Here is a 14,645-nt window from a genome sequence, read left to right as displayed (position 1 = left end):
CTGTGAGGCGTTAACATCCCTGGGTGGGGTGTACCCTCCATCCACCGCCAAGGCTGCTGCCCATGCCCGGGATGGGGCCTGTCCATCCTGGGGGGCTGCAGGCTCCCTGCCTGGCTCTAAGCAGTGATCAGCTCGCTGCACCCAGGTTGGTGCCTCCCAAAGTGCTGGGCTCACGCCCCCTCCCGCAGTCACAGCCTTAGATTCTCACGTGCTTGCGCTCAACTCCTGCACATCGTACGTACGCATGCACCCACTCAGCTCCATGTGCTCAGTTGCAGGCCCTGAATATACAGCCCCACCCATAGGTCCTCATGCAGCGACACCTACGCTCAGCCAGATGCTTATGCCAACCCCCCAACACACAGTAGTACAGATGTGCAAATGCACGCATTGCACACACACCCCACATGGATCCTCACACGTATGTCCTGCACACTTGCTAGACACAGGCCTGCATGGCTGCCTGCTCATTGCATCCACGTATGCCTCTCACGCACGGCTGGGGGTGCACATGGGCGCAGCCAGCCAGGCAGTTGCGCGCACACACATACACACACACACAGAGCTCTGTGTGTGTGTGTGTGTGTGTGCGCGCGCGCGCGCGCGTGTGTGTCACATGCTCTCTGCAGGTCACACACACACACACAAGTATGTGTGACCTCACGCATGCATTGCATCCAGATCTCGCGCTCTCTCTCCCCCCGCCACCCCCTCACGCAGCATACGCCTGGCTAGTGTGGCACCTGGTCCCATCCAGCCAAGCTCAGCTGCAGCAATTCCCCGCCCCCCCAACACATCCGCCCCCTCCTGCATGCACGGTGCATCCAGGTCTCTGGTGCTCACACATACACCGTGTGGGCACCACGGCTTTACAGTTTATTTAAAGAAAGTCTTAAGCAAAAAACAAACCACGGTGAACGTGTAGATTCTGTACATAGGTCAATAAATATTTTCCCAAGTAAAGAGTTTTTTCTTAAAAAAACACCCCACCCCCACCCCCAACCACCCACCCCCGCCCGACGACCGCAATTTCGCCGCCTAGGCTGGGCAGCGTGTAAACATTGGGCAAGCGCAGCAGGGCTGCTGGTGGCCTGTGCCCGCAATGGGGGCAGCCCGGCGTGGCAGGCTGCAAGGAGGGCCGAGCCCACTGCTAACAGGCTGGCACCGTCCTCTGATTGTCTGGCTGAAGAAATCGACCTCGTGGTCCCAGGCTAGAGGCTTCAAATATTGCAGGTCCGGGGAATGCCCCCAGGGAGGGGAGAAAAATAACATTTAATGTTTAACTAACCCCCCCTCCCCCCGAATCATTAGGTAGCCGAGTGGTGGAAGGTTTTGGGGGGGGGGGGGCAGTGCCCCAGGGATCGGGGAGGTCCCAGCCTAGAGCTGAGTGCGGCTTGGAGCCAGCAGCAGTGAAAGGGGGGGGGGGGGGCAGGCTCCCTGCTGTTTGGGAACTGAAGAACAGAGTCCCCCGGAAGGCCAGGAGCTGGGGTGCAAAGGGAGGGGTCTGGTTCACATAGGGCTGCCCTGCCCTCCTCTGCAAGATCCATGAATATTTCTGGCTGATGCCCCCTCCAGCTAGACACCGCAGAGCGAGAGGGGAGCAGCCTCGATCACCCGCGTGGTTTGGCACCTGCTTGCAGGGGGCTGCACTGGGCACGGACCAGGCCTCCGTCACACCTGAACCCTCAGCACGCTTGGAGGGAGGAGGGGGAGGGGCGGAAGGTGCCTGCTGCAATGGGGGGAAATGAGGCTGCTAGGAGGGTGCTCCCGCCATCACTGGTCCCCACTGGAGGGCAGCAGCGAGCAACGGGGGGAGGAGACATAATGTGCCCCTGTGCCCAGCCCACCCTGGCCTGGTGGGGGGTGGGGGGGGCGGGATGGTTGGCAGGACAGGCACTCTGGGCGTCAGTGATAAGCAGGGTCAGGCCAGACCTGCTGCTCTCACCCGCTGCTGCTCCTGGCTGGCTGCAGGGTAACAGCATTGATGGTGCTTTGGGGGAGGCAGGGGGTGCCCTTGTTGGGTGTTTGCCTAATTTAATAGAGGGGGAGTGTGTCAGGACACCAATGAAGAAGCACGCCCATGCACACAGGTGTGCGCAGTTTTCTCTCACGTGTGAGCCCCCCCCCGTATATGTGCAACTGCTGCAGGTGAATAGGCACGTGCAACAGTGCAGCCATGTGCTCGTGTGCGACTGGGGCATGGGTCAGTGTGTAAATGCACAGGGGTGTGAGCACCTCTGTGGCTGCCTCCTCCCCCTATGTGCGACTGCACACACTGGCACAGGAGGGCACACGTGGCAATGCACAAACATGGGCCAGCAGGGCCCAGCCTTGCGCGCACACACACACACACCAACAACCTGTAACATTTGTGTGGGCAGGGCTTGAACTGTGCACCTGGGGGGCGGGGGGTGAAGTCACCCACAGAAACTTCCCCCCCTCCCCCACCTTCACCTCCTCTGCTGCGCCTGTCTGCAGCAACTGCCCCCCCCGCCCCACCGTTACACCCTTTCCCAGGGGACACCTGATATGATTTGGGGGGCAGGGGAGCTCCAGCCCATCAGCACCAGGAAAACACTCCCTCCCTGCCCCCCTCAGTTGCCATAGAACCCGTAGTAGCCGGGGTCGGCGCCCCCGTCCTTGTCGTACAGGTCCCCGTTGCGGGCGGGGGGCGAGCTCTCGGCGCTGGAAGCGTAGGGCGACACCCGGCGCCGCTTGCACTCCGCCTCGAACAGGCCTGAGTCCGAGGAGTCCACCGACTTGACCGAGGCTGGCTCGGCCCAGCCCTCCGCGTCCTTCCCCTTCTCCTCGCCAGCGGGCAGGGGCCTGATATCCCGCACGGGCCGGAACCAGCCCAGCGCCCCGGGGCTGGGCTTGGCGGGTGGCTGCCAGGTGGCAGACGGCGAGCCAAAGGGGTGGGGCTCCTGGTAGTAGGGCAGCGTGGCGTGGGGCGAGGCTGGCAGGGGGAAGGCCTTCACGCCGAAGGGCATGTACTTGTTCCCGCTGTAGCTACCCTCGTAGGCGCTGTAATCCAGGGGGGCGGTGGGGGGCTGCTGGGAGGTGAAGTACCAGCGGGGGGGATCCTTGTGCTGCAGCGGCTCCCCGTTGTAGTAGCGGCTCTGGGGCAGTGGGTACTGCTCGTGCAGGAAGGATGGGAAGCGGCTGCCGGGCAGGAGCTGCTGGCAGCTGGTGGCGTCAGGCGGGGATGGGGTCACGCGGTCGCCCTCTGCCGTCGTGTACATCCTGTGGGGGGACAAACACAAAGTGGGGGTCAAGTAGGGGGTGGAGAGGGTGCCCTGCGGCACCGGGGTTGGAGCTGGATGGCTGGTCGGGGGGTGGCACCTGGTGCCTCAGGTTGGGCTCCGGCCCTGGCTGGCTTCAGCTGAGTTCTGGTAACTGAGTCGAGTTTGTGGGGGTCTCAGCCCCGTTCCTGGCTGGGCATCCCTGGCCGTCGCCATCCCTCCCCGCATGCTGGCAAGCTCAGCAGAGGCCCCAGGCCCCAGCAGGTGAGCGACAAGGTTCCCTCTCCTTTTTTCCACCCATGTGCGGAATATATTTTGTCACGTGCACCACTATTGAGGTACGGTGGGGATGTGCACCAGCCGTAGAAACAAAAACACCTAGAGAGAATCTCTCTATTTAAAATGTTCCCAGAGGGATGATGACTCCAGCCAGGACAGGCAGTTTAGAATGAAAGAATTAAAACTGAAGTGTAAGAGAGAAATAAAACACTCAAGTAGCACTTGGAAAGAATAAACTTACAGCGAATGTGTGTGCATTGCAGGAAGTACCAAGAAGGAACAACAGCACAAGTATGTGTTGGGAGGTGTGTGTGTCACACTCTCTCTCTCTCTCTCTCTCTCTCACACACACACACACACACACACACACACACACGTCTCTCCCCTCTGCAGCTCAGGGGAGAGGGGTCTCTCCCAACTCCACTGCAGCTCTGCATGTCCAATGTTTGCATCAGTGACCCCTCCCTGCCCTCCCCGCCAATGCCCTCTGAGAACTGGGGGGTGCCAGGCGAACGGGGGCCTTGGAGATGCCTGGCAGTGACCCAACGAGGATGGTGCATCAAGGCAGACCCGCCCCCTGGCCCGTGGCTGGGCTGGCCCCGGGGGGCAATGGGGAGACAGCCAGTGGGGGGTGGGGAGAGGATACTCACGAGTCGAAGTTGTCCCGGAAGCCTTTGGCAAAGGGGTTGTGGTCGATTTTCAGCTGAGTGATCTAGGACAACACAGGACAGTCTGGGCACATGTTCACACTGCATGTGCGGGCCAGCACGGGGCTGGGGAGGGGGCAGAGGGGAAGGAGGGAGAGTCGGGGGGAAGAAGCAGGGATGCAGGGCAGCCTCCATCTTCCTAATGCTCCCCCAACTGCCCCCCCTCAAGCCCTAGGAACCCTTTTCCCCCCGATTGCTCCCATCACGGGCCCTGCTCCACCTTTTCCCCAACACCCACCCTGCTCTTCCCAGCATGAGGCAGAAGCTAGGCCATGGGGTGCTGATGTGATGCTCCAGTCCCCACCCTTCAGACCTGCCCTTCTCCTTGGCACAGCACCCCCTAGCAGCTGCCCCCAGGTGTCCAAGGGGTTGCCATGGCCCAAGGAGGCGCGGGGGCCCTGTACTCACGTCAGCGTTCTGGTAGGCTGTGACGGCGATGAACTGCGTCTCCGGGAAGATGAAGCTCTGGGTGTTGCCGGAGGGGTAGGCCTCATCCCCTTCCCCCTCCTTCACCTCCATCACGTGCAGCCGTGGTTGGTACTTGTGCAGTGACTGCAGCACGATCATCTGCAGAGAGCAGGGCACGGGAGCGTCACGGGAGAGGTGCTTGGAGCAGCAGGCACGGAGCTCATAAGGGATGCTCTGCAGTTGGGAGTGGGGGGGACGTTGGGACAATCCATGGTAGGGTGATCCCCACTGTTCTGCGGGTCAATCTATGGGGGAGACCATGGCAGGCTTATCCGCTGGGATAAGCCATTGAGGGAACATCAGTGGGATTCACAGCTTTAGATAGCTATCATGTGGCAGGCAGTTCCACAGGCTAACTATTGGGCAAAAGGCAGCTCCTTCAGCTGGAAGGAAGGAAACAGAAAGAACAGAACAGAGAGAGCACGAGGGGTCCTGAGAGTCAGCCCCACACCACAGAGAAGCTGATGGTGGGGAGTAGGTAGTGTCTGGAGGGTCTAGAAGCTGGAGGGGAGTGCAGATAGCTGGACAGAGACTCACCAGCCTGATAAGGATGGGTGTCTGGCCTGTGCCCTACAATGGGCGATGTTACCTGGGTGACAGGGATGGGTGTCTGGCCTGTGCCCTGCGATTGGGGGCATTAGCCGGGCAACAGGGATGGACGTCTGGCCTATGCCCCATGATGGGGGACGTTACCCGGGTGACAGGGACAGGTGTCTGGCCTGTGCCCTGCAATCGGGGGTGTTACCCGGGCAACAGGGACGGAAGTCTGGCCTGTGCCCCACGACGGGGGACGTTACCCAGGTGATAGGGACAGGTGTTTGGCCTGTGATTGGGGGGTGGGGGGGGTGGGGCTGGTGGTTACCTGTGTGATGTTATTGGACGCCCCTTTGTTATTGGTGAGCTTGAGTTTTCCGAACGAGACCTCTTGGCGCATCCAGTGGGCCCCAGTGTTGGGCGAGTCGGGGTGGATGTACAGCCGGTTACCTGCCAAAACAGCCACCTGCTGAGTGTCACGCCGCTCCCATGGGCCCACCAGCTGCTCCCTGCACCCAGAGCCTGATGCGGTGCCCCTGCCTGCCAGCGCCCCCTCCCGGCTGGGTGCCTCTGGCTCAGGGCTCGGAGCAGCACCTGGGACCAGCTCCTCCACCCAACCACGGGAGGCAATTCCCCCCACTCACCCAGCCCAGGCTGGGAAGTGTCGGCTGGGTAGGCAGGGGGCAGAGAGGTGATAACCCATCGGCTCCCACCCTGGCCCCAGGGTGCTACGCCTGCCAGGGAGCCACTGCACCGTCTCAGCTGCCCACAAGAGGGCACTCTGGCTCCTGGGAATGCGGCGAGTGCTGGGGGGGGTGCAGCTGGGGCTGGGGGGACGGGGTGGGCTCCCTGTTGCTCCTCATGGCAACTGGCTGCTGGGCTGGTCCAGGGCCCTGTGGCCCCAGGGGAGGTTGGGGTTGGGGCGAATTGCAGATGCTAGTTCCCCACTAGGGTGAACAGAAAGCAAGTGTGAAAAATCTGGACAAGGGGTGGGGGAGTAATAGGAACCTATATAAGAAAAAGACCCAAAATCGGGACTGTCCCTATAAAATCGGGACATCTGGTCACCCTGCTCCCCACTTCCGTTCGGGGAACATGGATCCAGCCAGCTCCACCCGCCGCAAGGAAAAAGGCAGCCCCGAGACGCTGGCCATTGCTGCTTGAAATCTAAATCCCGCCCCCTCCCTCAATCAGGAACCAGCTCTCAGGTCACAGCGAGTCCCCCCACCCCCACCCTCAGCTGCCCCCAACACAGCTTATCAGCAGTTGCACTCTGGGATATGGTGCAGAAGCTCCAGCTACCTCCAGGCCCAGCCTTTCCAGCAGGAGGCTGCAGGGAATAATGCAGGAGTGGTGGCTATGGGGGGAGCTCTGGCAGTCCAGTCAGCCTCTCTCAACAGGCGGGGTGCTGCCAGGGAGGGTGAGCGACAGTGGCTTGGGGGGGCCCTGGCTCTCCAGAGGGGGCGCTGCTAAGGGGGGGGGGTTCAGGAGCAGTGGCTGGGGGAGGGGGGCCTGGCTTCCCAGCAGGGGGCCGTGCCAGAGGGGTGCAGGAGAGTGGCTGGGGAGGGGGCACGCTGGCTCTCCCAGCAGGGGGTCTGAGCTGAGGGGGTGAGGGCAGTGGCTGGGGGAGGGGCACTGGCTCGCACAGGGGCGCTGTCAGGGGGGAGGTGCAAGGAGCCGTGGCTGGGGGGAGGGGCACCGGGCTCCAAAGGGGGCGGCAGGGGGGTTGGAGCAGTGGCTGGGGGAGGGGCGCCTGGCTTCAACAGTGGGGGTGCAGGGCAGTGGCTGGGGGAGGGGGGGCACCTGTCTTCTCCTCAGCAGGGGGCCTTGCGGGGGTGTGTGTGCGTGGAAGCGGTCTGGGAGGGGGCGCGTGGCTCTACCAGAGGGGGCGCTGCGTGAGGGGGGGGGTGCAGAAGCAGTGGTTGGGGGGGGGTGCCTGGAATTCCAGCAGGGGGCGCTGCAGGAGCTCTGGCCGTGGGAGCTCCCCACTCTCTCAAGAGAAGCCAAGAGACAGTGACAAGCATCGATCACCCCCCTGTACCCAACCCCCTGGTTCTGCCCCATGAACGAGATAACTGAGAGGTGGGGAAGGGGCCTGGATCTCTCCTTCCTACCTGGCATATTCCCCTCGGCCTTGCCGCACTGGACCCACTTCCCGCCTTGGTACCTCCAGTGGTGCTGATCCACCAGGACGATGTCCACGCAGACCCTGTAGTGAGCCACGGGGTCCAGCCCGGAGAGGTTAAAGCTGAGAAATGGGAACATCCGCCTGGGGCAGGGACACAAACACAACCCAGCATGTTACTCTGGAGGGGACGCCCCTGGGTCCCCATATCACTCAGCAAGACACCTCCCTCCTTCCCTAGCGCAGAGCATCCACCTGCCCTTGAAATCCCGTGGTGTCCAGCCACGCGGTGAGGAAAGATCCCCCCAGGAGGTGAGCTGGGCCCCAGGTGGGATCCCAGCCCCAAGCAGGACAGAACGGAGGATGTATCTGTGAGACCGTGATGGCAACAAGAGGGATTGGTGTGCAGTGGCCTGGCTTGTCCTCACGCTATTATTTCTGATGGTAGCACTGAGCGGCCCCAACAGAGACCAGGGTCCTGCTGTGCTAGGGGCTGTACAAAAACACAGCGAGGCAGTCCCTGCCCCCAAGAGGTCACAGTCTGATTACACAAAAGACATGTACAGGGTGGGAGGGGAAACTGAGGCACAGTGAGACTGACTAGTCCCAGGTCAGCGACAGAGCTGGGAGGAGAACCCAGGCCTCCCGAGTCCCAGCTCGGCACAGAGCAGGCACCTGGGTTACCCCTCAGCCAACGCCATGAGGTTACCCTGTAACTACACACCCCTAGACAAGGCCGGTGCACGGCTGGTTTCCCATCCCCATTCATTCCTGAGCACTGGGGGGCACCTGGGGTATCAAACTGGAGAGATCGGGAGAGGGCTGAGGGCAGAGATTGCAGGAGAGCCTGAGAGAGACGAGGAGACGATTTAACCATTCCTGGTATTGCAGCAGAGACCAGGGGCGTTCCCTGGGAACAGGGAGGGATGGAGGGGGGAGGAGAAGCTCGGGGTGGCTATAGAAAGTGGGGGGAAGAAGCAGTAGAGAATGGAGATGGGAGGGGAGACAACGGGGTGGGGGTGAGTTGTTGAAGCAACCCCCCTTCCCGTCCCCCAGAGCACTGAGCTGGATTATTTCCCAGCTCTTCCAATTCCGGTTCTGAAGCTGGCCCAGCCAGCCGGTTCTGATCCCAGCCCCTGCCCTCTCCCCCCCCAGCCCCTTGCCCCCCACCAAGGCAGATTTAACCGCTTGGCCCTATTTAGAACTCAGAGACTTGTCAAGTGACTGTGACAGGTGGCCGCTCAGTTCTGCAACCCACGCCCAGGCCGCCCCTTCCCTCTGCCTCCCCACATTTCCGGTTCAGGAACCGACACCGTTGCTATTCTCAGCCCCATCGCCAGGCCAGGGAAGGCCGAGGAGCAGGAGGGAGGGAGGGAGGCAGGGAGAGGACAGCTGGGAAGGGAGAAGAGGAAAGAGACATGATGGGGTGGGGCTCACACGTCAATTTCAAATCCCTACTCCATCCCCTCTCATTAGTGGCCTCCCCCTTCGTCAGAGCAAGAAGTGGGGTCTGAGAAAGGCAGCTGGGAAATAGGGGACACTCTCTCCCTGCTGCACGCAGGGCCCTGGCCTGGCAGGAGCTATAGGGATCAATGCAACAAACCACATCCGCACACACCTAACAGGCGCCACTGAGGGTCTAACACACAAACATACCGGCGTCTGCTGTTAGCGCTAGGGCAGGGGGTCGCGACTCCTCGGGGGTCACAAGATTATTACATGGGGGGGTCGCGAGCTGTCAGCCTCTACCCCAAACCCTGCTTTGCCTTTATAATAGTGTTAAATATATATAAAAAAAGTGTTTTTAATTTATAAGGGGGTGTCGCACTCAGAGGCTTGCTGTGTGAAAGGGGTCACCAGTACAAAAGTTTGAGAACCACTGCGGGGGGGAGGGATAGCTCAGTGGTTTGTGCTGCTAAACCCAGGGTTGTGAGTTCAGCCCTTGAGGGGGCCACTTAGGGATCTGGGTCAAAATCAGAACTTGGCCCTGCTAGTGAAGGCAGGGGACTGGACTCGATGACCTTTCGGGGTCTCTTCTGTATCTCCATATATTAGGGGATAGGTAGCAGGTGGCTGTAGACACCAGGGCCAGCCACAAGAGGGAGACATGACCACACGTGTAAGGCACTCCTATAGGGAGTGTAAGCATGGCTCCCTCTAGCGGCTGGCTTTAGGGACTGCAACAGGCTGCTCGTCCCAGCTGATACAAGTCCTCTCCAGCAGCAGCGACTGCTTTGGGTCTGAAGGTTGCAGGTTCGCTCCAGGCGGACGCAGGAACAGCCCTACTGGGTCAGAGCAGTGGTCCAGCTCGGCCAGTCTCCTGGCTTCCAACAGGCTAGTTCAGCGCACGGTGGGAACCACAGAGGCCGCCGAGGGACAACATTGACAGGAGGCAGAAAACGAAACTGGCTGGGAACACCCAGCCTCAGCGGGTTTTAGAGGCCTGATCCTCAGTGCCGTCCAAATCCAGGGTGGCAAAGTGAGGGGGCGAGATCAAGCGTTACAGGGAGTGAATTAATTGTTGGCAATTATGATGCACGGGCCAAAATCCTGCTGTCACCCACCCTGGTGTGCAGCTGGAGTGGTGCACTGATGCCAGATTTACTCTGTGGAAGTAAGAGCAGCCATAGCTAGACTGAGAGCAGCTAGTTAAAGATGCACCTTAGTGCCAGCCCCCTCTCAGGTTTACGCTGGTTTTACACACTGACCCACGCTGGATTAGCACGAGGGTAGCCAGGTTCAGAACCAGGCCCAGTCACGCTGATGCAACCCTTCTGGCCCCATTCCAGCCTTGCCCACACCAACCATTCCAAAATCAACCAGCCCCCCCTCCTCCCACCGGCGTGAGAGTGGCTAAAAATTCCTGAAATTAAAATTTTAAAAATAGATGCTTTCTTTATTTGCCTTCTGGATTTTGAGCCGGGGGGGGGGGGGGGAAGAGAGAGAGAGAGAGAGAGAGAGAGTGTGTGTGTCAGGGGGGGATTCAGGACATCAAAGCCTCTCTCTGCCACCATGACGGCTGGAAACTTACTGTTCTTTTGTTTTAAATGGAAGCCGAGAGTCTCACATCATCACTGGACTCCCGGAGTTGGGGCTTTCAGAACAACCAAAATCAGGAGCAAATTGCCAGAGCAAAAATGCCCGAGCTGCCGAGCCTGGGATTCTGATCGGACTCCCCCTGGGAGGACTCAGGAGCGCTGCTGTAAGGGGGAGCGAAGTACGCGCTTGGGGCCAGGGACCATCATTCTGTTCTGTTCATAGGGCACCTAGCATCATGGGGCCTGGTCCGTAGCTCCTATGTGCTACCACAATATACAACTAATCATAATAAGACTAAGAGCAGAATTGAACCCCACTCCGGTCCTGCTCATGTTCCTGGTGAAGCCAAGAGCTGAGGACCGTGGGACACAAGCTGTTGTCAGTTGCGCCAGTGTAAAATTTCCTCCCCTGCTGGTTTAAATGGGCCACGGCCTGGGCTGCCCAGAGACTCTCTCTCTGTCAATCAGTTATGACCCCCACCCACCCCCAGCCCCGCACATGGAGGGGAGCAAAGGGGAGAGTGTGCAAATATTGCACTAGCTAGTGAATAAAAGATGGGCCAAGGGCGGGGAGCCACTAGGGTCCAGGCCACGCACGGCCCTGGGCAAAGCACCTGCCTGTTTGCAACGTACCAGGCTCCAGGGACAGGGTGAAGCAGACGTCACCGAAGCCCAGGGCAGCCCAGGAAGGCCGGCTCCCCACTGCCCAGCCTGCTGGGTCTCGGGGAGTCTCAGTGCACCTGGGGTGTGCATGGCCCGACAGGCAGCAACTCCACCCCCGCCCCACAGGAGAGGGACACACTCAGCTGCACCTCTGTTGTGTAAGAGAGAGACGGTGCGGGAGGAAACAGCTTTTGGAGGACGCTGGGGAGCCCAAATGCTCATCTCTCTCACCAACCGTTGGTCCAGTAAAGATATCACCTCCCCAACCTTGTCTCTTTAATATCCTGGGGCCAGTCACAGCCCAGCACACACCCCATGGTACGTACACAAACATACACACACTCTGAGCCAGCCCCCCCATACAATCAAACACACACAGTCATAACCCATTCAGCACCTAAGCGTATACGCACACGCACACCCAAGACATAGTGACACACGCTGAGAGCAGCCCTAGAGTGTGCGTGCACAATCCGGCGTGCCCATGTACACGTCCATGGCTACGCACACCTGTGGCACTCACACAACGCCCCGACTGTGTGTACGCGCAGATTCACACACAAAGTGACGCGCACAGTCCCCACGGGCACACTCACGGATGTGCACAATTGATCACCAGCATAGTCACAGGTAACCTGCTGCTGCGCGTGCACACACACACACACACACACACAAACGTGAGCTGCACTCAGGCAGACGTGTGCTCCCCTGTGCAATGCTGCTCTTTAAACATTAGCGGCCCCCTTGAAATATTTATCCCCGATTCTCTCTGCCAGAGGCCACAAGCAGGAGCAGAGGGTGCTTTGGGATCCAGTGCCGGGCTCCCCGAATCCTGTCTGAGCTGAGAGCTGGGGTGGGGGGGCATGGTGCCAGGGGATGGGGGGGGCAATGTGGATTCAGTGGGAGCACTGAGGTGGGGGCGGAAGGAGCCCCGCCAGAACCAGACCCGCTGGTACCGCTCTGTTGGCATGGGGAGGCCAGGGCAGCTCCCTCCTGCCCCGCAGGCTCCATTCGACCTGCCAAGCCTGGCTTTCTCCCCATCATTTCAGGGATCTCTCTCCTGCCCTGCGTTCCCCTCTTCCTCCCCCTCCTGCCGCTGCTCTTCTCTTCCTTTCTCTTTCTCTCTTTCCTCTGCTTCTCTTGGTCTCTCTCACTTCCTTCCTTCCTCCCTCCACTCCCTCCCCGCGCTTGCCACAGCGCATGATGCTCAAAGCTGACAGGCCCAGGCGCCCCTGGCGTGGGAGGGGGATGCTGGGTGGAACCAGGAGGGGCTTTGAGCCTTCGGGCTCTGGGTTTCCTCGAAGCGCCGGCGTTTCTGATAAAGCAGGGCCCAGGGTGGAGTGATCGCAGGGCCAGGGGTGACCGGGCAGGAGCAGGGCCCCACTTCTCAGAAACGGCTTCGGAAAGCCCGGCCCAGGCCTCGCTCCTAGGGCTGAGTCGGACCTGCGGGGGACGGGACCCTCCCCTCCCTCTGCATGGAAATCCTCCTCCCTACTGCTCAGAGACCAGCCCAGGGGCGTCCCTGGGGTGTCCCAGGGAGTCATGGGAAGCAAATGTCTTTCGGAGCTCACTTCTTCTGCCTGCTTTCACCCTCGGTTACCTCCCGGGGACCCTCATCCCAGGTCTCCTCTTCTGTACTACTGACCAGTGGGGGGCGCCTCTGAGCACCCAGCCTGCCCCACGCCTTGCACCCTTCCATGTCTCATCTGCCCCATGCCCCCAGCCTGCCCCATTCCCCATGCCCCCTGTCTAACCTGCCCCATTGCTCCCAGCCTACGTCCAAGCCCAGACTTGTGTAAAAAACGTTACACAAATGGTTTCACCTTTCCGAATGGTTTGGGACCGAGGGGGTGAGTTGGGTGGGGTGAGGGGTTTAAACCATTTCCAAGACCCAGGTGTTTTTAAATACCAACTCCCTGTGAAAGCCGAGTGCTCCCCGGGTTTCTAAGGAAAATCGACGTGTCTGCAAGAAACGTCCAGGTCTGAAATTCCATGTTTTAATCATGACTCTTGAAGATCGGGCCTGGGGGTTCTGCCCAGAAATGGGGCTCCTCCCCTGCTCCCATTATGAGCTTTCCGGGACACCAGAGCCGGAGCTCCAGATCTGAATGGCAGCAAACCTCAGGCTTGGACTTAGAAGTCCCTGGAGAGCTGGGGATTTTCTGGGTGGAGGGTGAGCACAGGGCCGGGAAAGCAGGGGGTCAGGGTGGCGGAGCATCTGTAAAGGGGAGGGGAAAGTTGGTACAGCCCACCTGCCCGCAGCACGTTGGCATCTATAATGCTCCTCAGCTGGGTCCATGTTCTCTCTACCCTGTCAACCCTTCTGCGGCCAAGATCGTCACGGGCTCGAACTAAAACCCTGGATCCAAAGCGCCCTGAAAATCTGGAGCTGTTCAAAAGCTCTGCTCTGGGTCTGGAAGTTGCAAATGGCCCCTATCCAGGACTACCCCAAACCGGACCCGCTGCCCCGCTTTCAGCCAGGCATCTCCCACGACACATCCATTCTCCTCCTGCAGCTGAGTCTGCCCCATACAGCCGGGGGGTTCCTGTCCCACAGGAGCTTTGGTTTTATTTCAGCTCGGAGGTATCCTGGATTCGGTTACACCGCTCCTGCACCGGGATACTTGTGCCGGCGCCTTGCCATGGTGACTTGCTGCAGACCAGGGTGGCGGGGGTGGGAGGGATACACACTGAGCTGAGCGGCTGCCCCGGGTCTTAAGATCTTTGGTGCCCCCAACTTTCACAGACCAAAGCCAGCTGGATCCTGAGCAGAGTTCAATGGAGCTCCCGCCAGCTTGGAATCCATTCGAGGATCTCAGCGAGACATTGGGAGATTATGCTGGTTTCCTGCCAGCTTTCTTTGCTCGAGTAGGCAAATTAATTTTCCAAATGCTTGCCCTGAGCTCCCTGGGGCCTGGGGAGTGTGAGTGCTTTGCTGCTCTCCAGGAAGATCTCTGCTCCCAGGGCAGCAGGATCTCCCCCGAATAACTGTGTCAGAGATGTGGTCTTTGTGCCGAGGTGACAAGCCCTTGCAGCGTGTGGCTTCTGTCTCCCAAGGCCGCGGATTTGTGGTGGCACAGGAGTGCGAGGATGCCCTTTTCATGGCTGTGTCAGCAACGTATTGCCCCATATGCGTATGGGGCAGGTGGGGCTGGGGCTTCTCAGGCCTGGTCTCGGTGCAATGGAAGCTAGAGCAGGCCCTGCGTTGTATCCGACATGGAGCCAAAAGCAGCACCTACGCACTGAAATGAAGCCACTTTTGGAGTGGAGCATGTCAGTGGTGCAAGCTACGCCGCTTTGAAACTTACACCTGTTTCCCAGCCCATGTACACAGGAGGCCTGATCTTGGTTGCATCGGTGTTAATAAGGAGTGACTCCACTTTGTGTTCGTACAGGGCCTAGCGCGATGGGGTCCTGATCTTGCCTGGAGTTTCTAGGTGCTACTTTAATACAAATAAATAATAATACTACAATGATAGAAGTTAATAAAGTACAGGTAGGAGCTGAAGAGAAACAGGTAGGCAAAATCATCCCATTCAGTTACATCCAGGAGGTGAAAGTAACTTACAGGACTTACTGGTACTGTCGG

General features: G+C 59.7%; 1 protein-coding gene across 1 annotated transcript in view; it reads right to left on the bottom strand.

The window, feature by feature from the left end:
• Positions 1–2,463: 2,463 nt before the first annotated feature.
• The window catches only part of TBX21 (T-box transcription factor 21), a 33,227-nt gene continuing 21,045 nt past the window's right edge, over positions 2,464–14,645 (bottom strand). Inside the window, exons 2-6 of the mRNA XM_032791395.2 lie at positions 7,345–7,499; positions 5,559–5,680; positions 4,637–4,795; positions 4,172–4,233; positions 2,464–3,243 (exon numbers count right to left, since the gene is read on the bottom strand). Coding sequence (XP_032647286.1) covers positions 2,595–3,243; positions 4,172–4,233; positions 4,637–4,795; positions 5,559–5,680; positions 7,345–7,499 — 1,147 coding nt within the window. The 3' untranslated portion in view covers positions 2,464–2,594. The remainder of the gene's footprint in view (positions 3,244–4,171; positions 4,234–4,636; positions 4,796–5,558; positions 5,681–7,344; positions 7,500–14,645) is intronic.

The sequence above is a fragment of the Chelonoidis abingdonii genome, chromosome 21 (genome assembly GCF_003597395.2).
Source record: "Chelonoidis abingdonii isolate Lonesome George chromosome 21, CheloAbing_2.0, whole genome shotgun sequence".
In the NCBI taxonomy this organism is placed as follows: domain Eukaryota; kingdom Metazoa; phylum Chordata; order Testudines; family Testudinidae; genus Chelonoidis; species Chelonoidis abingdonii.
This window is presented reverse-complemented; position numbering and strand designations above follow the sequence as displayed.